The sequence below is a fragment of the Colossoma macropomum genome, unplaced genomic scaffold (assembly GCF_904425465.1).
Source record: "Colossoma macropomum unplaced genomic scaffold, Colossoma_macropomum, whole genome shotgun sequence".
Lineage (NCBI taxonomy): Eukaryota > Metazoa > Chordata > Actinopteri > Characiformes > Serrasalmidae > Colossoma > Colossoma macropomum.
The window spans coordinates 19,858,634-19,881,198 of NW_023494794.1; the positions used below are offsets into that span (position 1 = coordinate 19,858,634).

General features: G+C 38.6%; 1 protein-coding gene across 1 annotated transcript; it reads left to right on the top strand.

Moving 5' to 3' along the window:
• The first annotated feature begins 1,873 nt into the window (after positions 1 to 1,873).
• Positions 1,874 to 22,302, top strand: hpda (4-hydroxyphenylpyruvate dioxygenase a). Its single transcript, XM_036580514.1, has 14 exons — positions 1,874 to 2,105; positions 2,360 to 2,386; positions 2,536 to 2,598; positions 5,703 to 5,807; positions 7,158 to 7,200; positions 7,303 to 7,385; positions 10,070 to 10,159; positions 10,368 to 10,474; positions 12,104 to 12,181; positions 12,510 to 12,672; positions 12,882 to 12,953; positions 15,815 to 15,937; positions 16,240 to 16,356; positions 21,941 to 22,302. Exons 1-14 carry the CDS (start codon positions 2,103 to 2,105, stop codon positions 22,052 to 22,054), a joined length of 1,188 nt encoding a protein of 395 aa, XP_036436407.1. The 5' UTR covers positions 1,874 to 2,102; the 3' UTR covers positions 22,055 to 22,302.
• Positions 22,303 to 22,565: the final 263 nt, after the last annotated feature.

Consider the following 22,565-nt stretch of genomic DNA (forward strand, 5'->3'; position numbering starts at 1 on the left):
CGATGTTAAACGCTAATCTCCGCAGTACTTTGGCCCGTAAGGTCCCCAGTTTGACATGCCTGCTTTAGAACCCTTGAAGAACCATCTGTTCCAAGGGTGCATCATCATAGTTATCTCTATTCACCAAGAGTTTCAAACAAAGCTTGTGTTGTAAGCTTATGCATTTCCAAACAGCTAGACGAGGACAGTGCGTTCTCACTGATGTCTGGGTGTTGCCATGTCTTTATTTTATGACTGCCATTGTCTTCAATTAGCAGAAAGAGCAGCTTCCAGTAAAACAGCCCAGTTCCCCTAAATGCAGCAGCTGCACAGGCGCTGGTAATGTAGCTCCCTCTGTTGCCCAAATATGGCACTGTGTGGTGCATAGTTTACTGTACATTGAATGAAATGTATGGAAGTCAAGGCTAAATTCTTGGAAAAATGTCTGGTGACTTGCTCGGAAACCAGATACTAGTTTCTCATAGTGCTAGATCAACAAAAAATCGAATTTGCACAATTAACCCCGCTTATCTTACCTGAAATGATCCCCAAGAGGTTTATTATCAAGACAAGTTTGCTTGGTTAGCATTGCATGGAACTACAAGCTAATGTGGCTAACAAGTAACAGAATTCTGCATTCCATTGTACTTGGAACTCAGAAAATGCAACCACTGACTCTAAAATTTGCACTGGAACGGTGACTTAAGATGGAATTCCCAGTCAGAAACATGGATAAGCCTCACCTTTTTTGTGTTCACTGACATAAACATATCTAATGTCACAGTCTTTGGTGTTTATTGTTAAGAAAATGTGTTGTTACGACCCAACAGTAATGTAGACCCTCTTCTGATGCTTATTAAATTCCTCAGTTTGCCAGAGAAACATGAATTTGCTGTAGGAATCTGTGTTTCTCTGAGCAGAAGGACTGAAACGCATTCAGATTGGAAGTCGGGAGTACCAACTCGGAACCCAACTTCCGAGTCGTTAAAGGGACACTCCGGCCAAAATGAAAAATGTAACCATTACTACGTCTGTTGTGACCATACCTACTCACCTTTTACAGCTGTGTTTCACAGTGGACTCTTTGAGATTTTCCAGTTTAAAGACCAGCTAATCCCCGTTGGATGATGTATCTTGAAGGTGGGAGGAGCTTTTGAAAAACCACATTGGCTTTCGGGTGGATTCTTTGATGGTGGATAGAGTAAAACTTTTTTTTTGTTAGATTATCACGTCAATTTATTAGCCACTGCATCAGTGGCTATGCTAGCAGTCAGGATTTCTTCAATGATTGTACTATGTGTTTGTATGATGCTGTTATGTGCTTGTATGATGATGCAATGGTGAATAAAAATTGTCAAGTCAAGTCTGAGGGATGCAGTGCGGTCTGGAATATTACATAACATGAGAAATAATATATTAAATGCTAATTTTAAGTCAGAATTCCTCTTTAGATAATCTAATATAGAGTTCATATGTGGTTCCTGATGCACTACTGTTTGTTATAAAAACAGACAAAAGTACATTGCAAAGCTTAACACAGTAGTAGCCATTTGGAAGCTTGAATTTTGACCATACTTTTGTCTGTTTTTCATACATTCTTTCAATTCCTGTCTGATTCATTTCATTTTGGGTGAGGGGATTTGCCCAACATTTTACGTTCTCATTTTGCTGGTGTGTTACAAGGTGATCTTCTCCTTTTCTCCTTGTTTGGTCAAACCCCCCCCCCAATTTGGCCTTGGACAGACAAAGTGGTGTATAAGCACCTGAGTGTGCTGCTCAATAGTTACACAGAGGAGGGAAGACAATAGATCAATACAGACTTGGAAACTTGACAGCAGCAGTGTTTCTCAACTGCCCATTCACTCTGATCTCAGACCAGTTTTGACATTTTTGTTACACCAGTTAATCCTCTGATTCGATCGGCGATATCTAGTCCCAGGTCAGCATGACAGCGTACATTTGTGCGTGTGCACTGCCACTAAAGAGGGAGGAGGATGAAGGGGTGTTGACCTGAAGACCAATCACCACAGGATCTGAGGCCAGTACTTATCTGCAGATGAGCACGTGTGGCAACCGCTTTTGACCATCCGTCCTGGTGAGCAGTGCCCATCTAGAACAGCAGAATGGTGAGTTTGAATAAGTGATACTGATAAGATGATAAAATTTGGTCATGAAGTTATGAAACTGGTTTCCTTGATAGTTTATAGTTGTCATAGTTGTTACCATGCAACATCATATGTGGCTTAGGTACCAGCAGCTAATCAGTGAGTAGGATGGAAGTAGACAAAATGAATGAAAATGTTATCTGGAGGATCATTTTCAGTCATTTATTGATACAAAATGCTACATTAAGATAATATTATCATGTTTCTCTCTGCAGACAAGCTACACTGACAAAGGGGAAAAGGTAAAACCTTCATTTTTCTAAAATATGCATATCTGTACAGCAGCTCAGTAATTAGTACTTGGGGACTTGGTACTAGATACACTGATTCTTCTTAGATACAATGAACAGGCCACTGGATTGGCAGTTAAAATGGATTTTTTGCATTTCAGCCAGAGAGAGGCAAGTTTTTGAGGTTCCACCATGTGAAGTTCTGGGTGGGCAACGCAAAACAGGTAAGTCGTATGAAGTATGCAAAGGAATACTCCAGCTTTTTTCAACCCAGTCTCTATTGGTCACATCTGTAGCATACGGTCAACTACCTTGGACAGTAATTTCGACACATTTCCGTGAACAGAAAACATGTTGACTCAAAACTCAGTTATAATAGAACCCAATGGACAGATGTTAAAGCAAGCTGGTCCATGCTGTGAAATACATATATATGGGGAATTTACCATTTGATTTTAACCAAGGTGCAAAATACAGGGGGCCCTGGGGAGTCTGGGACCCTCTAATTAACCTCTTAACCATGTCTCAAAATCAAAATTCTGGAGGGCCCCTGACAATAAACCCATTATGATGCTTAAATACTAATTCAGAGAGAGGTCATTGTTTAGCCTGCTTCACAATTGGCAAGCTTAGTCTTTTAAATCTTACTAGAGATGTAGCACTGGTCTGCCTCAGGGTGGCGCTGCAGCTAACTGGTTCACCCAGCTGGTCCTTAATAACCTCACAACTGTAACTGTACCTCTGAAAAACTTTACATTATGCACTTCAATTCTCTGAAGGCCTAGAAGGCCACTGTTTTAGACTATCCAAACCACTTCACTCCGCTCTAATCAGCATTTCAGAAAATATTGGGAAAGTAAGCTTTATGTTTATTTTTTACATCCAGGTATCTGATTAGGCTAGCATACACACAGGGTATTAGATCTCTATTTTCCCTCTATTGTTTATAATTGTGCAGTTATTTTCTTTTAGACCATCATACTTTATCTTTTGAGTGTTTTGCTTATCATCCTGCATAAAGCTCTTTTGTAAAATGAAAGGTTCTACAGATTCTAGTTGTTATTACCAAGTAACTAATAGTAATTACTGTATAATAAGTTGTATAATTTATACCCCTGCAGTTTAAAGGGTTAAAATGACTTATAGACAGATCCCTGCTTGACAGAGAGTATTATTTTGGGACATTCAACTTATGCTTTTCAGCCATATGCAACAGGTGAATGATCCACTTTGACCTCAGTATGAGGGCATTAAAAGATAAGCACACTCCAGGACTCTAAATATGAATTATACATATTTAGTTGCTATATATTTACACTAAGAAAATCAATAGAGCCTAAATACTCAGTAATGTCTTTTGTAAACATGACTTCACAGTAATCAGGACAAAGTCGAGTTCATATGTAATAGTGACGCAAGACCGATTGCCAAGATGATAAGTAGCTTTCGCCTGTATTTACACAGCAATCAAGGCCTTCGTGCACTGACCACTGGAGTGGAAAAGACAGGCTTGTCCATCTGAGCTTGATTTTTCTTTTGTATTATAAACTAAAGAGGCTTACTGGCAGGTGGGCACAAAGTAAACAATCAATCCAAGTCATTAATGTATTTGTTTATTTTTTCCGCCTTGTTTCATGCATGCAGTCATTCATTCACTAAACATGAGATCACCATCGAGAAGGTTAATCTGATCAAATGAAAGGTTGCTGATTAGACACAGCAATGTTCCCAGCACAGGACGATCATTGTAGTTCTCTGGTTACAATGGCTGCTAGTTTGAACCTGCATGCGGTTGTGATGCATTTGCCAACTACATCTGCTCCAGAAGTTTGGAGACACCTGCTCATCTAAAGTTTCTTACAAAATCAAGGGTATGAATAGGGACAGCCCTGACGGCCTCTACTCTCTCGGGAAGGCTTTACACTAGATGTTGGAACTTTGCTGTGAGGATTTGATTGCATTCAGCCACAAGAGCATTAGTGAGGTCAGCTACTGATGTTGGATGATTAGTAACTCCAACTCATCCCAAAGGTATTGGAAGGAGCTCAATCATTCCAGAGAATGCAGTTCCACAGCCCAATTCCAGGGGGCTTTATACCCCTCTAGCTGACCTTTGGCATTGAGCATGGTGACCTCAGGCTCCAGAGCATCCAATTGTATTTGCTGTGCTTTCCTGTGGCCACATGTGTACAATTGAATGTCTGTGTCAGCAATGAATGTACCATAAAGTAGCTAAAGTACTAATTAGAAGGAATGTCTGGATACTACTGGACATAAATCTCACAAATCTTAGGACCTTGTTTGCTTAAGATTCCTTATGAAATAATTCAGTTCACATATTTTGCTTGATTCCATTATTATAGTGTATTACTACACTATTTGTCCAGTCATGGTTCTGTGCAACAGTCAGAGACACTTCATTCATTATAATTTCCAGTCAGAACAGCCATTATGTACAAGTTAATCATTTTGCAGGAGATACTTCTGAGAAGATTAGATATAAGATTTATAACCTACTTGCATAATGAAATCAAAGGAAAGTAAGTGAATAAAAGAGGAATGTCCAGAACTGGAGTTCAAAAAATGATTAAAAGATAGAAAGAAAATGGGACTCATAATAACCATGCAAGACCACCAAAACTGTCCCCATTAGATAAACAGCACTTTCATTTTTGAGAGAGAGGAGAAAATCAAGCACCACTCTTACTTCACAGCTGAAAAAACCCACAGGTGTTTCTGTCCATCCTTCCACTGTGAGAAGACAACTCAACATTATGGGTTTAAAAGAATGTGTAGCTGTCAAGAAGCTGTTACTGAGAAAAGGAAATAGACAAAGAAAGAAGAGCCATTGTGAATCAAACAATGAAGCTGCTGATGTTCTCAGAACAACAGACTGGCCACTGCAGACCTCAACATCACTGAATTTGGGTTTACTTGAGTCTGAAACAGAAAATCCAACCAACTTCTAAGACTGAACTTTAGAGGTGTGGAAAAATATCGCTGCAAATTTCTTTGCAGTCTCTGGAAAATAATGGACGCTGTGATAAAGCCAGTGTGGACAGTGAATACTAAAAAAATCTGATATTACATTAAGTAGTTGAGGCTTCTGTGTAATGAATAACTTGTACTTAATATCTGTTTTGATTGCACTACTGCACAGTACTGTACTTGAACATAATTAGAATTATTATAGCTTAATATAAAAATGCATTTGTACCCCTTAATACACTGAAATGCAGGGCAGGGGTAATACAGGACCAGCTTTGAGGACCCCTGTAATAGAAATTTCCTTCCACTAGCTTGTCTTTTATTATGTGTCCTCCTGTAGGCGGCAGCCTTCTACTGCGACAAGATGGGCTTTGAGCCTCTGGCCTACAAAGGCCTGGAGACCGGCAGCAGAGAGGTGGTGTCCCACGTCATCAAGCAGGATAAGGTGTGTATTGACTGTCACATGTACACACACACACACACACACACACACACACACACACAATCACATAAACTTCCAAAGCCTTTCTTCTATAGGATGTTGTACATAATATATGAAATACAATACAAATGTATACAATACAAAAGTCACATTAATAATTGTTGTTTCACAGTTGTTAATTATTATTTATACAGTTATATGCAAAAGTTTGAACATCCCTGGGCAAATGACATTATGTTAAATTTCTATGTGCAAATAAGTTAATACACATCCTCTACAGAGAGCACGTCCTCTATAGAGATTAGCTTTAGCTATTAGCTATTAGAGTTTAATATATTAAAAATAAAAAATAAGATATATAATGTTCCATACCTTCCCCCCAGTATGTTAAATTCAGCAAACAAACTGTAATTGTGCATTAAAATGTATAGAAGTGTGTTCTCTGTAGAGGATGTGTAACTTATTTTACTTAGAAAATCAACAAAACTTGTCATTTGACCTGGAGTGTTCAAACTTTTGCATATAACTGTATGAATAAAAATCGACACAGTGTACATAGTATTTAAATAATATGAGCATGAAAATATTTTCAGGCATTTTATTCTGTTTTTTAAACATTTTGTGTATAAAAATAAGCTAAGGATAGTATATATGCTATATACCGTAATATATGATATTATGCTGCAATTATTTGCCTCTAGATTGATCACCACATAAAATATAGAATGTTATGTATATTAACTTCATTATAATGAATTCTTGATGTTATACATTTTTCTCAGTCATTTTCAGAATCTTCATCTTCATCATTCTGGACACATCATGTTTTTATGTTTATGGTTTTCATGTTTTTATAGCTTCTTAGCTGCTTGCTAAGTATTTGAAATAAGCAAAGTTGTTAGGACCCACATATCAGAATTTTATACAGTTACCTGCACCCAGGTAAATTGTTTTTATACTGAAAAAAATGATTCCAAGCTTTTGGTAATTTAAATCATTCCAACATATCAATCAGGACTGATGGGCAGTGTGACAACATTATTCTGATAAGTTACATCACATGACGTCACAGTAAGCTTTTCTGAGCATACCGTAGGTATTCTACTTTAATAACTGAATGTTTCTTAAAAAATGGGTCGTAATTAGTCCTGTTTAATCTGATTTAGTGCAGTGCAGTGTGGGAAATGTTAAAATCTTTGTATTCATAGTTTATGTTAGTATTTTTTTCAGTGTGTGCAATTGTGAAGCATATCATTTATCGTGAAACTGTTTTGAAGTATCGCCATATATTTCTACCCATATCAGTTAGTATAATAAGCATATTCCTAACCACTGGTTTTATCTTTTCCTCAGATTTTATTCGTCTTTGAATCTGCCCTAAATCCTGGAAATGAAGGTATTCATCTCAACCCTTTAACCTGATCATTAATATAATCCTTACTGAGCATAACAGCCCACAAGCCACCATGTCCTGATCTCTGTTTCTCTCTCCATGCAGAGATGGGGGAGCATCTCATTCAACACGGGGACTCTGTTAAGGACATTGCATTCCAAGTAGAAGACTGTGACTTTCTGGTCAAGGTAAATGAGACTGATCACTACGGAGCCCCTAAGGTGACATGGTGGTTACTTTTTAATAAGGCGTGGCCACAAATTAATATGCTGAGGCCATGAGTTAAGTCTTTCATAACTCAAGTTCTCAATATAGTAAACTGTGGCCTCAGTGTTATTTTTCAATAAGATTAATATACTAAGGCCACAAATTACAATATTGAGGTCACAAATTAATATACTGAGGCCACAAGTTAATATACTGAGGACAGTGATTTAGTAGCTAGTAATTTGTTAGCTCAATATAACAATCTGTGGCCTTGACATAGCAATTTTTATAGGCTCAATACAGTAATTTGTGGGCTCAGTATAGTAACTTGTGGCCTTGATATAGCAATTGGTAGGCTCAATGCAGTAATTTGTGGACTCAACCTAGTAATTCATGGCCTCGATATAGCAATTAGTAAGCTCAATATAGTAATTTGTGGGCTCAATATAATAACTTGTGGCCTCAATATGGTAATTTGTAGGCTTAGAACAGTAATTTGTGGGCTCAATATAGTAACTGGTGGCCTCAATATAGAACTTGTAAGCTCAATACAGTAATTTGTGGGCTCAGTATAGTAACTTGTAGCCTCAATATAGCCATTTTAGTAGGCTCAATACAGCAATTTGTGGGCTCAATAGAGTAACTGGTGGCCTCGATATAGCAATTTGTAGGCTTAATGAAGTGATTTGTGGGCTCAATATAATAATTTGTGTGCTCAATGTAATAATTTGTGGCCTTGGTATAGCAATTTATAGGCTCAACACAATGATTTGTGGCTCAGTATAGTAACTCGTGGCCTCAATGTACTAATTTGTAGGCTCAATACAGTAATTTGTGGGTTCAATATAGTAACTCGTGGCTTCAGTATATTAATTTGTGGCCATGCCTTATTAAAAAATAATCACCATGTCACCTTAGGGGCTCCATAGAAAAGGAGACTTTAGAGTGTTTTTATTGTGTGTAAAGAGCTCAATACACAGAGGTGGCTCAGTTATACAGTTAAGTTACACTGTTACAATTTGGCATCCTACCTCTTGGTGGCAGTATTACAGTATTACGTTTGATACAGTAGTCTTGACCCTAACCTTAATGCTGTATTGATGCCTGGATTTGGTACAGCTTCACTGTGAAGTTTGCTGCTTGCTGTGTGATTATTTGATTAACTAGACAGAAGTGAAAAAAGCCCTGCTTTAAATGATGAACATGGTTCTGTATCTCCAGCACTGATGAATTACTGCTCTTTTCAGTGAGTCAGATTAACAGTTGTATTTTTTGGCTCCCAGACAGCTCTTTGTACAGTAACATTGCCAGTTCATGACCCGAGATTGTTGTGTTCGTTCTAACACTTAAATAAAAAAATAACATTATTTTGTTGGTTTAAAACTATTTTAGTAAAGACAGGTGAAAAAGACCATGAACAGGCCTGCACAGACACGGGGTTGGGATTTAGGCCACCCCCCACCCCAATTCACACGAGTTCTGTAATATTGCGAATTTGTTGATACTGGATCGGATCTGATATTTGTATTTTTGTAGATAATACAGCCACACAGTGCACCATTTAAGTAAAATTAATGACATTTATTAATGAATGAAAATGATCTAATTTAGGGAAAGATGTTCTAGGCTGCTATTTACTTTAAAATGCTACAGTAAATTCACTGTTTTTTAGGATGTGCATAATTTGACGCGCTAAACCAATATAATTTTTTTACATTAGCATTTAATAGTGTGTTTGATATGATCCAGTTTGAACATTAAATCAGATGATGATGGCTAACGGTGTACTTAATGGTGAACTTAATTTCTGATATGTGAATGCACACACTCGTATCAACTTTGGCTCTGATACCAATTTGGGGATCCTTTGTATATATATACACATACATATACAAGATTTCTGCTCTTAAGTTGTAATCACGAAAAAGGTCAAAAATGAACAGATATATATTTCAGCGTGTTTTGTCAATTCAATACAAAAAATACTTGTCAAAAATCAGAATCAGTAACCAAAGGCAAAGATTCATTGTGCTCGATCTGGCCCTGTTAACTGTAAGTGCTAATATTGTAAAATGGAAGCATCTAGGAGCAACAACAGCACAGCTATGAAGAGGCAGAAAACGCAAATTCACAGAGCATCACTCACTACAGAGTTCCAAACTGCCTCTGGAAACAACTTCAGCACAAGAACTGCGCACTGGGAGCTGCATGAAGTGGGTTTCCAATACCCAGCAGCTGCACACAAGCCTAAGATCACTATGTACAATGCCAAGCGTCGACTGGAGTGGTGTAAAACATGCCATATCATGATTAATATAATATGGTTTTGCAATAGGATATCCTTGAGCTCATATGGGTGTGATGGTCAGGTGTCTACATACTTTCAGCCATATACTGCACAAGTGGATAATTTGACGATATTTAAACATCCTGCTACATAATGTATCCACACCAAAACACTTGTAGTCTTTCAAAAGTTACTTCCACCTTCAAGATACATCATCAGAAGAGGGTTTTCTCTTCTTTAAACCAGGAAATCTCACTAAGGACAACTCTGGCACCACTGTAGGATCATAGTAGGCATGCTTATAACAGATGTGGCGATGGTTACAATTCTCACTGTGGTGTACTTTTTACAGTGGTCTTCTCTTGTGTATATTAACAGAAAGCCAAAGAGAGGGGAGCAGTGATAGTCAAAGAGCCGTGGGTGGAACAGGACAAGGACGGCAAAGTGAAATATGCTGTGGTTAAAACGGTGAGAAACACAAACACGAACGTTTGCATTCTTATCTTAGTGGGATGTTTCCATCATCATGTGCTGCACCTAAACAAACCCTAACCTTACAGTCAGGAAGCAAAAGGAAATCCTTTTTTCCATATTTTCCATAATCCTGAAGAGTTACTGAAGAGTTAAATACAAGTCCACTCACAATGAAACCTCTGACTTTGCTTTATTTTCTCAGTATGGAGATACAACCCACACCTTAGTTGAGTATATGGGCCCATACAAAGGCCTGTTCCTACCAGGCTATAAAGAACCCCTCTTCAAAGACCCACTGCTTCTAAAACTGTAAGTATGTTAGCATAACTGAACTCCAAAGTGATTCCAAAGAATTTCCACTGGTTGAAATGTTGTCAAAGACGTAAAAGCCTCAACCTCAATTCCTGCATAATCCAGACGTTGATGTAAATAAAGTTAAGTAAGAGTGGTGTGATGTGAAATGTGCCACTATATAGAAACTTGAGTCAGCATTTTTCACAGTGGTGATGATATAAACCAAACGTCTGAAGAGTTTAATGCTTCTAAAAGCTACATTACAGATAGTTATTACAGGAAATTAGTATGAAGATGCTGCCTGATGCCTCTAAAACATTGTTTAGATAGTTTAGATATAATTTTGGCCTTAAATGTACTTTTTAAAGTCCATTCATGGTGGAGAGAAGATGCATGTGGGTTCTCTGGTCATTTCTAAGAATAAAAAAAATAGCTGCACTGTTGACATCACAACTTTGGGACCTATCACCACCAAAGTAAGACAGTCTGAGTTGTTATGTTTCTGTAGGGGTCTGCTCAGGGACGCCACCTGGCCCTGGCTTCCAGGGACGGAGGGGGGGAGGGAGGGGGGGGTAGAGAGACAGTGCATGTGTGAGAAAGTGCAAGGGAGACAATGCTTGAAGGCCTGAAATTTCACTGAACATATTTAACAGAACAATGTGAGAAGTACAATAAAATTCAAAATGTATTGCAGCCAGGCTACTTAACTTTTTAAGTCAAAACTCCAAATTTGGTTTTACAGTGTACATAAAAAATCATTCATTTGAAAACCAGCCCAACTCAAACCTCCTGTTGTCGGTGAAAAATATTTGCCCCATATTTTGTCAGGCCCGTCGGGCTGCAGACATCTAACAGTGTTTATCGAGACACAGCATTAAACACAGGGAATGCTTTGTTTAGCGTAATCTGTTTAAAATACCGTTTCTTATTTGGTTTTAGGCAAGAACAGTTTAACCTCACGCTTTGACAATAAATAAAAACTGTAGATAAAATGTTCCTCTGTTAGCAGCACATTGCAGAGGAGATGTATAGAGGAGATGGTTGATGTGGAGAGAGAGGAAATGTGCAGAGGGCTGTAATAATGGCATTGTTGAGGAAAGTGTTCTTCGCTGCACATTTTGTTGATGTGTAAATCCATATATTAATCCCTTAAAATCTCAGGCTATTACCTACCAAGGCTTATTATAACTAATAATACTTATAGTAACTACAGGGACTTCAGTGCACACTAATAGATTTTTTCTTAGGTTATAGAAGTGTGTAATAAAACTTTGGGGCCCCCAGCAGGCTTAAAAAGGAGTAAAATAACAAGAATCAACTACACATTTTACAGGTTAATTAAAAAAATCTGGGGGGGGATGACATCCTAAAACAGTACAGTGAACTGGGCTGAGCTCCAGATCTTTACATGCTCAGCCAACACCTCTGGTTCTGCACACCTCCAAAACGCCAATTTAATCCCTGGGTTGATGCACCATTTCACATCAGACCATTCTGAAGCACTGCCTTTCCATCTCAGCCATGGAATTATGCAGAAATTTTGAAAAATTGGTGGAATTCCCCTTCAAAGCATTCTCGAATAAGAAGCGCAGAGATGCACTAGTCTACTGATTTTTTTCCTATTATTTATTCTCTTGCTTGCAGGCCTCCAGGCTGCCTGAGCTTCATCGACCACATTGTGGGAAACCAGCCAGATGATCAAATGGTGCCGATATCAGACTGGTGAGAGAACGCACGCAGCTCACGTAGTGCTGGCGCAACCCCAGAACAAGCAATCAATAAGGGCCATTTCTAGAAAAAATCCCTTGCTCCCTGGCAGTAAGGGCACATTCATTTGAAAGTGAAGGGAAAGTTCCCATCAGAATTCATTTCCTATAAATCAGTCAGCAGGCCGGAGCCAAATCCAGTATCATTCCATAATTATCCTTCACTATACTGTGATTAATTGGTAAATGACTTACATTAGTGAATATTTTATTACTGTTCCTTGGTGTTCTCTTCCTCTCTCTCCTTCCCTCTCGCTCTCTCTCTCTCTCTTTCTCTCTCTCAGGTACCTGAAGTGCCTGATGTTCCACCGATTCTGGTCCATAGATGATAAACAGATCCACACGCAGTACAGTGCTCTCAGGTCCATTGTGGTCACCAACTATGAGGAGACCATCAAGATGCCCATCAATGAACCAGCACCTGGAAAAAAGAAGTCGCAGATCCAGGTCTAAAACATGATCTCTTACATCATAAATCATCAAAATGGGTTCAGCACAATTTGCCCATTCTCACTGCTTTAAAACCAGTCTTACATAAGAACTGGACTCAGATCATCAGTAATAACAGCTAATGCACATGTGTGAATATTACTCATAACGTGAATGCTTGTTAGCAGGTTATTTTACCTGAGTTCTTTTTTTCTCATTGTGTGTAGGAATATGTTGACTACAATGGAGGACCTGGAGTGCAGCATATTGCCCTAAATACATCGGACATCATACAAGCAGTAAGTTTCTTTAAAGGACACATTTTTTCCAATTTTAAAGGGCCCATATCATGGAAAACTGATTTTTTTTAATCAAAGACTTAATAATCCGATAACTGCAGAAAATCAGATTTTGTCAGTAATCTGATCAACACGTTTACATGCACTTGGATAGTGAGATAATGGGAAAACTCCAGGTTTACATGAGTCAGACAGTAATCAGATTTCTGCTGTGCAACTGACCAATATACTCACAGAAGAAGACGTGATGTAAAAAAAAAAAAATCATGCCACTTTACCTGAAACTATGAACATACACCATCTAGAAGATGAAGAATATTTAATTCCTTCATTTCCTCAAGTATGTCATTAGTTTCAGCGTTACTCCAGAAGTGTTTTGCTGCCATCTCGCAGCAACACTGCCTGCTTATTTCTGATTCTGTTTTCACACATAAGCAGACTGAGAAATCCGAAAGAAATCAGAGTAAGGGTACACATGCGCTGAGAAATCTGATTACTGAGCTAAAATCCAGCTCTGTTTATTGGATTTCTTAATCGGATTTCTAGACATTACTACGAGCTAAGAAATCAGAGTATGCTGTTAACATGATCATTTACGTGATCTCTGTTTACAGATAGTAATCAGATAGCTGCAGAAATCCCATTATGATCGGATTATTGAGTGCATGTAAACACACTCATTGTTAAAGTTTCAGAACATACTGTCCATCTATCCATATATGGAAACAAAGCTGCAAAACCAGCCTGTTTTAAATGTACCATTTTTTTGATGTCACATAAACAATCATATTCACATATATCTACCTGCTGCAGTTTAGCCCCACCCATTCACACTGAAGCCGCCCCACTTTTTGAATAATGCATAGCACGGGGAAATTCAGGTCAGCCAACCAGAACAGAGCTCATTTACATATACCGGACTCTAGGCACAGTAACAAAATTCACCTGTTTAATTCTGAAGTAAACAGGGATGAATAGAGGTCAAAAAACGGTTAATTGAGAACCATGATTCTTTTTGATATATAAAAATATACAAACGTTATAAGAGGACCTCAAGGGGAAAAAAGAAATACAAGAATAATTTAGGATATCGTCCCTTTTATATGTGACAAACATAAGTTGGATATCAGGGAAGTCCATAAATACTAATGTATGTCATATATTTAAAATCCACATGTTGCTCTGTATCACATTTTCATTCAGAGCCTGTTAGCTTAGCTCTATGCCAAATTTACTCTAGTGAGGACAGAAATTGGTCTAATTTACGCACAGCAGGCCTGTTTTTAACAAGCATTAACTAAAAAGAGTCTGCTGAATGAGTCGCCAGCACAGAAGTTTGTTGTTTGCGAAATGTGGCATTACATTACTGTTTTACACAGTCCTGTCGGTCAGAAACGTCTGTATGTGAAACATCAGCTGTGGTGGTAAAAGTATGAAGGCTAGCTGAGTGAGTGTGGCTATGTGAGTCGGAGACAGGGTGCTTGCTGAATGTGAAACAGAACCAAGCAGCAAACCCTAACAGCCTATAAATGAAATGTGCCAAAACAGCAGAGAAACTGTGACCCAGAGTAGAAAGGACCATAAGTGGACTGTATGCAGCATGTAGGCTGCAAAATTACCTTATAGAAACCCCATTACAATCAAATCACATTACAAACAAGTAAAACACTATGAGCTGTATACATTGCGATTTCAGTGGCATTTCTCCTTTGAAAAACCTTATGTTTAAGATTAATTTGGGTTTGCGATATTAAACCGGCCTGATGTTCAAGGGGAACGCCACCACTTTTCAAAATTTCTGCATAAGCAAAGCATTACAATTTGATGTCATGACTGTTCACAGTGGTGTTGATAAGAAGTAGATAAAGTGTTTAATGCCTCAAAAAGCTCCCTCACAGAAAGTTATTACATGAAGTTGTTATCAATATGATGCTTGATACCGGTGAAATTGTTTTATAGTAATTTTGAGAAATGGTTTTGACCTAAAACATATTTTTAAAAATATATTTATGGTAGTCAGGTACATGTAATGTATTGTAAGGCAACATAGTATCCAAAGAAAACTTTTTTCAGATTTACCACTATTTTTTATCATCAACATCACATATAAAAACCCAGAAGACACAAATAGAGTCAGAGTGGTTTGGACAGTAAATAAAATGGCTATATTTTTGTTGTAAACATGGTGACCCCTGGTTTCTATCACCACAGTTGCAAAGAAAGTGGAACTGTTTTATGTTTCTATAAAGCACTATTTCACATAAAACCACTCTGAACAACTTTGTTTACATCTCAACAACTGTATTATGCAGAAATTTAGAAAAATCGGTAGAAATGAAGTGAATTTAATTGGATATCAGTGCTAACACAGCTGGGTATTTTCATTATAGAATTTGATTGCCTACCTTTATCAAATAGCCAATGGACAGTGAAGGTCGCTAACTTGAATGTGGATGTATTTTTGAGCTACACTATATGTCCGACAGTATTAAGACACATCTTCAAATTAGAGAATTCAGCTTGTATAATCTCCATAGAAAAGCACTGACAAGTAGATAACGTCACCATGCACAATGTCAAGCGTCAGCTGAAAGGCTATGCATTTCTTAGTCTGAGTACCTCACCTCACTAATGCTCTTGTGGCTGAATTCAATCAAATTCTCACAGCAATGTTCCAACATCTAGTGTGAAGTCTTCTGAGGAGAGTAGTGGCTATTTCTGCAGCAAAGCAGAGACAAACCCCTTATTAATAATCTAGATTTCAGACGTGAGCTTTGCACATGTAGTATGTATGGGCAAGTATAACTGTAATATGTTGCATTCATTATGAATCCTGCGTCTCAATTTCCACTCTCAATCAGATAGTGAACCTCAAAGCCCGGGGGATGGAGTTCTTGTCGGCTCCAGATACCTACTATGACAGCCTGCGTGAGAAGCTCAAGACAGCCAAGATCAAAGTGAAGGAGGACCTGAAGACCCTGCAGGTAAGACTTAGCAGGCAGCAGTCAGGGCCTAGATACATGATGGAGAACCAACAAATGAATCAACATGTTGAAGCAAAATCAGGCAACTGTGTCCAGGCCTTTAGGGTCAATGTGCTGTCAGTGTAACTGAATGATTGCCTATTACAACACAGCACAGTGCAGCAAAGCTCAGCTCTCCCAGGTTATGACAAGGTTTTCACCTTTAAATTATTTTTGTTCACTGATTGGATGACAGCCAGTTTCATTATTGTCTTGCTCTTCTTTTTTTCCCCTCTTCGTCATCCCTTTTTTCCGCTGCACAGGACTTGAAAATCTTAGTAGACTTCGATGATAAGGGCTACCTGCTGCAGATCTTCACCAAGCCTTTGCAGGACAGACCTACTCTCTTCCTAGAGGTCATCCAGAGGAACAACCATTTTGTGAGTAGAGACGTCAATAAATGTAACAGTAAAATATCTGTAAATGGCACAAAACAGCTCCACCCCCCAAAAGTGGTGGGGGGAAAAAAAAGGATGTACTTATGGAACTACAGCTGAGTGACTGACTAAAGACAACTAGACCACCGACAGTCAAACTAAAGCTAACTTTTTCAGCATTACATATACAGTCGTGTGTAAAGGTTTGGACATCACTGGTTAAATTTCATGTTGTGCTGATTTTCTTAATGAAAAGAGTTAACACATCCTCTACAGAGAATACAATCCGTTATTTTAGTGCATTATTTCTGTCTATTTGCTGAGTTTAACATATTAGGGAAAAAAACATGTAATTTGACCAAGGCATCCAAAATTGTACATATGACTGTAGCATAATATAATATAATATAATATAATATAATATAATATAATATAATATAATATAATATAATATAATATAATATAATATAATATAATATGGGCGGCACGGTGGCGCAGTGGGTAGCGCTGTCGCCTCACAGCAAGAAGGATCTGGGTTCAATTCCCGGCCAGGTGACCAGGGTCGTTTCTGTGTGGAGTTTGCCTGTTCTCTCCGTGTCTGCGTGGGTTTCCTCCGGGTACTCCGGGTTCCTCCCACAGTCCAAAGACATGCAGTCAGGCTGTTTGGACGTGCTAAATTGCCCCTAGGTATGTGTGTGAATGTGTATGTCTGTCTGTCTGCCCTGCGATGGACTGGCGACCTGTCCAGGGTGTGTCCTGCCTTCTGCCCAATGACAGCTGGGATGGGCTCCAGCGCCCCACCGCAACCCAGAAGGATGGATAATATAATATGTCCGAACAGACCATGTTATTATGTGCTAGTGTTTAGGCCCTCATCACATTTGCACTTTTACCTGGAAACTTAAAAGTAATAAGGTGGAATGGGGTTAAGCGTAAACATACAGCACAGTCAAAAATCTCAATGAAGTTGGCAATCTACCTGCACAAGACCCAGTACAATAGAGCCTTCATGGGAAATTACTGGGGGTGACATCTCTACATAAAAGTGTTCTACCCTGTTGGCAAGCTGCTTTTGGCATGTATGAACGTGTGCGCCCCAGTTAAATACCGTTTAAGGGCTGCATGTGAATGACACAAAGTCCAAACATTACCAGTAACATTCCTGGTTTTAAGTGTGAACAGGGCTCGTGTTTTGACCCACTTGGTTCAGCACACATATAGCAAACATTAAGTCTGGGCTTAGCATAGTACTAGTAGGAAATTCTGAAATTGACAATTTAGTAAATTTCACAGTGTAGTAACAAACTGTGATCAAGCGCATTAGTTTGTGTATAGCAGTAAAATGTTTTTACTGGATTAGTGAGCTGCAACAGTCCCATCTCAAGTCAAGTGGTCTAAATGCCATTCCTCAATACATTTATACATTGGGATGAAATGCCCATGGTGCAACATGCAACAGCAGCACAGTACACAGGACTACGTAAAGAGTACTAAGCACAAAGGTTTCATTAAGTGTGTTTACATGCAATCAATAATCCTGTCATTATTGGATTTCTGCAGTTATCTGATTATTCACATGGTCATTTAAAAAGCATACTCCGATTTGTTAGATCGGAGTAAGGTCTAGAAATCCGATTAAGAAATCTAATAAAGAGAGCTGGATTTTAGCTCAGTAATCAGATTTCTCAGTGCATGTAAACTCTTACTCTGATTTCTTTCGGATTTCTCAGTCTGCACATGTGCGAACACAGACTGCGGTGCCGGAAATAAGTGAGCTGCGTTGCCACGAGACACAGCAAAACACTTTTGGAGTGACACTGAAACCATCTACATGCTTGATGAAATGAAGGATTTAATTATTCTTCATCTTCTAAATGATGTATGTTAATATTTTCAGGTATAGTGTCACAATGGTTTAAAAAAAGCTTCTCTGAGTTTATTGGCCAGTTGCAAAGCAGAAATCTGATTACCACCCAACTCATGTAGACCTGGAGTTTCACATTATCTGATTACCCAAGTGCATGTAAACGTGTTGATCGGATTACTGACAAAGTTTTCTGCAGTTATTGGGTTATTAAGTGCATGTAAGGACACTCATTGTTTGGAAAATGTCCCGCCCCACAGCTGAAATGGAGATTTTCATTGGCTGTGCTGCTGAGTTTGACTCTCTGTTCGTGCCAATAGGTCGGCACTTTATGCAGTTTGTGGAGAGGGGAGATTTTTTTCGAGGCAAGCGCCCAGTACTTTGAAAAGTGGTGGGTCAAAACTGCTCGCCCCGTGGTTCTGGCAGCCATGTTCCCACTTCTAGCAAGACTATCCAGGAATCATGAGACGTACGAATTAGAAGATCAAGGCAAATATTTGATGGCGTATTTCTGATTACATCCAGAGCAGACACAAAAAAAGATAATAGTCACATGTAGGTGAAAGATCTTTGTGTGTACATCTCCATTCACATTCACAGTCCTAGTGATCACAAAGGTAGTCATTTATTCATAATTATTCAAAACCATTCTCACTACATGGTGTGTGCAATGTTAGACAATTCCCCTCCGGATTCAGCAGCTGAGGCTGCCTCTGCTGCCCTCACTGCCTTTACCATCTTTAGCTTATATGCCTTTTTCTTTTTTTAAATGACTGATTACGTTAAAAATCGCATATCCAAAAACATTGAGCTTCACCTTGAGGTACTAAACTATTTAGCTTCCTGTTTGGAAAATTGTGACTGCAACCATATGAGTATTAGTGAGATCCTGCTGGAGTGGGTCTCTTCTTTCTCAATGACAGAGACAAACGCTTGACTGCTAATAGTGCCCCCTTGTGGGGAATCTGAATTATTGTGGAGAAAATGAATCATCTGTACATTTCACAAAATGAACACTACAATTTTGCTTACTGTTTACATGACGCTTCTGTGTTTTCATATTTAAACTGACAAAAAGTTTAAAACAGCCCTATATGGTGTAAGTCGGAGTACCCTTAAAGGTACAACAATGATCTTAAGGTTCAATTGTGTCCCATAAATAAGTTCAAATAAGGTAAATAAGTCACACTGAGCTCCTAAATCCAATTCTGTGTTTAATTTTGTTGTGTCAGTAAGAGCATCTTAACTGCTTTGCTGTTGCTCACATAGCTCACTTTTAAGCCTCAGACCACAAGGATCCAAAAAAGATAAGCATAACACCTAACAAACACACAGTTCCTACGCTGATCGATGCTGGATGTACTAAAAAGTTCCTCTGCAGTTCTACAGGAAACTGAGTACAGTTATTTTTTACATTATGTCTTTGAAGTCATTACTTCATTTAAATACTTTTACTCATGTATAGAGTTTAGACCACTATTATTGTGTTTATTCCACCCCAACACACCTTATTCAATTCATAAAAGGCTTCATAAGTGCTCAGTGATTTTGAATGAATGTCACAGCAGTGAAAACTCTATGCCGAGCATACTGTCTTTGGGACCAGGCCCCCTTAAGATAGTTTGCTGCCTGTTTGGACAGGCCCAGTGATTAACTAGGGGCATTTTCAGTCCTATGAAGTGGAGGAAATGCCCAAAGACAGGACGTTTCTGCCCGACCACACCAAAGAGGTGCTGATACTTAAAAAGCGTTCTCTGCTTTACACTTGGACACTCAAAACATTCATTTTACTCCCTTTGAAGAGGAGAAAGTAAGTTTCCAAAACAGCCCTAAAAGCCTAGTCAGTTTTTTTTATTTTCCTTTATTAATCAGATGATATCTTAGCACCAGTGATTAAAAGTATTATTTGACCAGGTTCCGAAATACCACGGCATCTGATAAATAATACATAGATATTTAGCATCTAAAGGGGAAATTCCATTTTTAATATTTCTGGTTCATTGTAGAGAAACTCACAGACCTTAACTTCTTTATAGTGGTGGTGATAGGAGCCAGTTGTCGTTATGTCTACAACACTAATATAGCCATTTTATATATGAAATTTAAAAAAATGTTGTCTATAAATCTCTCTACTACATAATTCTATATATCTCTCCACCATGAATGGTTTAAAGAAAATATACATTAAACCAAAAGTTTTTTGTAAAACTATTATAATGTCTCAGGCATTAAACTTTTTAGACGTCTGGTTCCTATCACCACCACTCTGAGCAATTCTGACTCTGTAGGTTTCTCTAGAGCTTCACATCAGACCACTCTGAATGATACTGTTTACATCTTAAACATTTAATTATGCAGACATTTGGGTGGAATTCCCTTTGTCTACCATTGTTAGATATGTAACAATGTAATACCAAAGGATGCACTGTGTATGAAGTATTTATCCAATATGCCTATTTTACTGCAAATGTTACTGCCTGTAATGGTTGTTACTGCACAAGCAAAATGGTAGCAGTTGTTCTGGACACAATGGCCCATATTCATAATGTTGCATATGGTCAAATCTGATCGCAAAATGAGCGCACGGAAATTTCACTGACAGTTTGTTTTTATCTGTTTTATCTTTGGCATATCTGTGCACTCTCAGAAAAAGGGCCCTGTACAGATAAAATGCAGCCCCCTAAGTTATATACAGTGTATTGCCTTTTAGGTACAACATGGTCTGAAAAATGCCTAAAACTGGCATTTTTGTCATTTTGTGTGATATTCTGCGCTGCACTGCATCCCTCATCCTCATCGGTTTAACAGATGATTTTCATGTTTTCATCATTTTGTATCTTGCCTGTGTTTCATCCATCAATGTTCTCTCACTACAATACCCAGCATGCATTATACAAATATGTCACGCAACCCCATGGAAATAAAGATTGGCATAGCAAAGCACATTTGTATAGCTAGCATAGAGACTAACAAATACGCTAAGTTTCTAGAGTTTCTGTAGTTTTTTACCTTCAAGATACATCATCAGAAGGGTGTTTTTCTAGTATTTAAACTGTGAACATCTTGCTGTAGAGACTACTGTTGCACTGCTGTAGCAGGAAAGTAGGCATATTTATAGCAGATGTAGCGATGGTTAGATTTTTATTTTGGCCTTTGATTCCCCAGCCAGGCAACCAGGGTCGTTTCTGTGTGGAGTTTGCATTTTCTCCTATGTCTGTGTGGGTTTCCTCCATGTGCTCATGGCCCAAAGACATGCAGTCAGGCCAATTGGAGATGCTAAATTGCCCCTAGGTGTGAATGTGTGGGTGAATGTACGTCTGTGTGTCTGCCCTGTGATGGACTAGCAACCTGTCCAGTGTGTTTCCTGCCTCCCGATGACCGATAGGATAGGCTCCAGCACCCCCCTGTGACCCAGGAGCATAAGCAGCTTAGTTAATGTGTGTGGGTGCATTCACTTTTCCAGTGAAAAGGGCATGTTTGTACCTTCTTAACAACTTTAAGTATAAAAATTATATAACAAGGTTGGAGTGTGGAGTTAATGCAACTTAAAAATTATAACTGCAACAGAATGTGATACAGTGATGTTCCCTAACTTAAGGTTCTAAAGACATACCCTTGTAGGGACCACCGCAGTGACAGCCTTAATAGTTTTCCCTTCAATAGTTCTCCCTGATAGGGACAGACTGTACCGTTTAATCATACCTTTTTTAAAATGTGTTTCAGGGCTTTGGAGCTGGTAACTTCAAATCTCTGTTCGAGGCCATTGAAAAAGACCAGGACGCCAGGGGCAACCTCACCGCCCTCACTTCAGATGGCAGTCCGAAGGCTTTCTACTGACAGATGTACACAAATTTAAGCGGGTAGCGTATAGGACTTGTCACATACCATAGATAAGGTTCAGATCAGAACGTAGGCCCACAAACAGCTCCACAACAGTGCTTCCACAAACACTGTTCACCTCAGATGGTGATCTATTCACACAAGTAAACCTCACTCTAGCTTCTCTATACTTACAGTTCGTGTGAAAATTGAACACCAGACTGACTGTAAGGCATTGTCAATAAAGCCACTGCTACTGGAAAAAATCTGTCCTTTGTTTCTTTATTTAAAGTACAATTTAAACCATAAAAGATCTATGTTGAATACTTGTTATTTTGATGCATTATTATTATAGCTAGGTAACAACTAAAATTGGTTCAGGACCATCACTAAACCCTAACACGCATTAAGAATGCGAAGTTCTGTGAATATGCTTGATTATGCAAATTGTAAACTCTCCCTTGCCTTCCGGTTCCCAAACCCTGCCCATTCCCTTCACCACCAGGGGTGCAGTGCTTTTACCTTTGGC

Excerpts from the sequence above, each read along its gene's own strand:
- hpda (XM_036580514.1), top strand. Across the intron at positions 7,201-7,302 it reads CCTAAATCCTGGAAATGAAG|AGATGGGGGAGCATCTCATT; the intron begins GTATTCATCTCA and ends CTCTCCATGCAG. Across the intron at positions 15,938-16,239 it reads AGGACCTGAAGACCCTGCAG|GACTTGAAAATCTTAGTAGA; the intron begins GTAAGACTTAGC and ends TCCGCTGCACAG.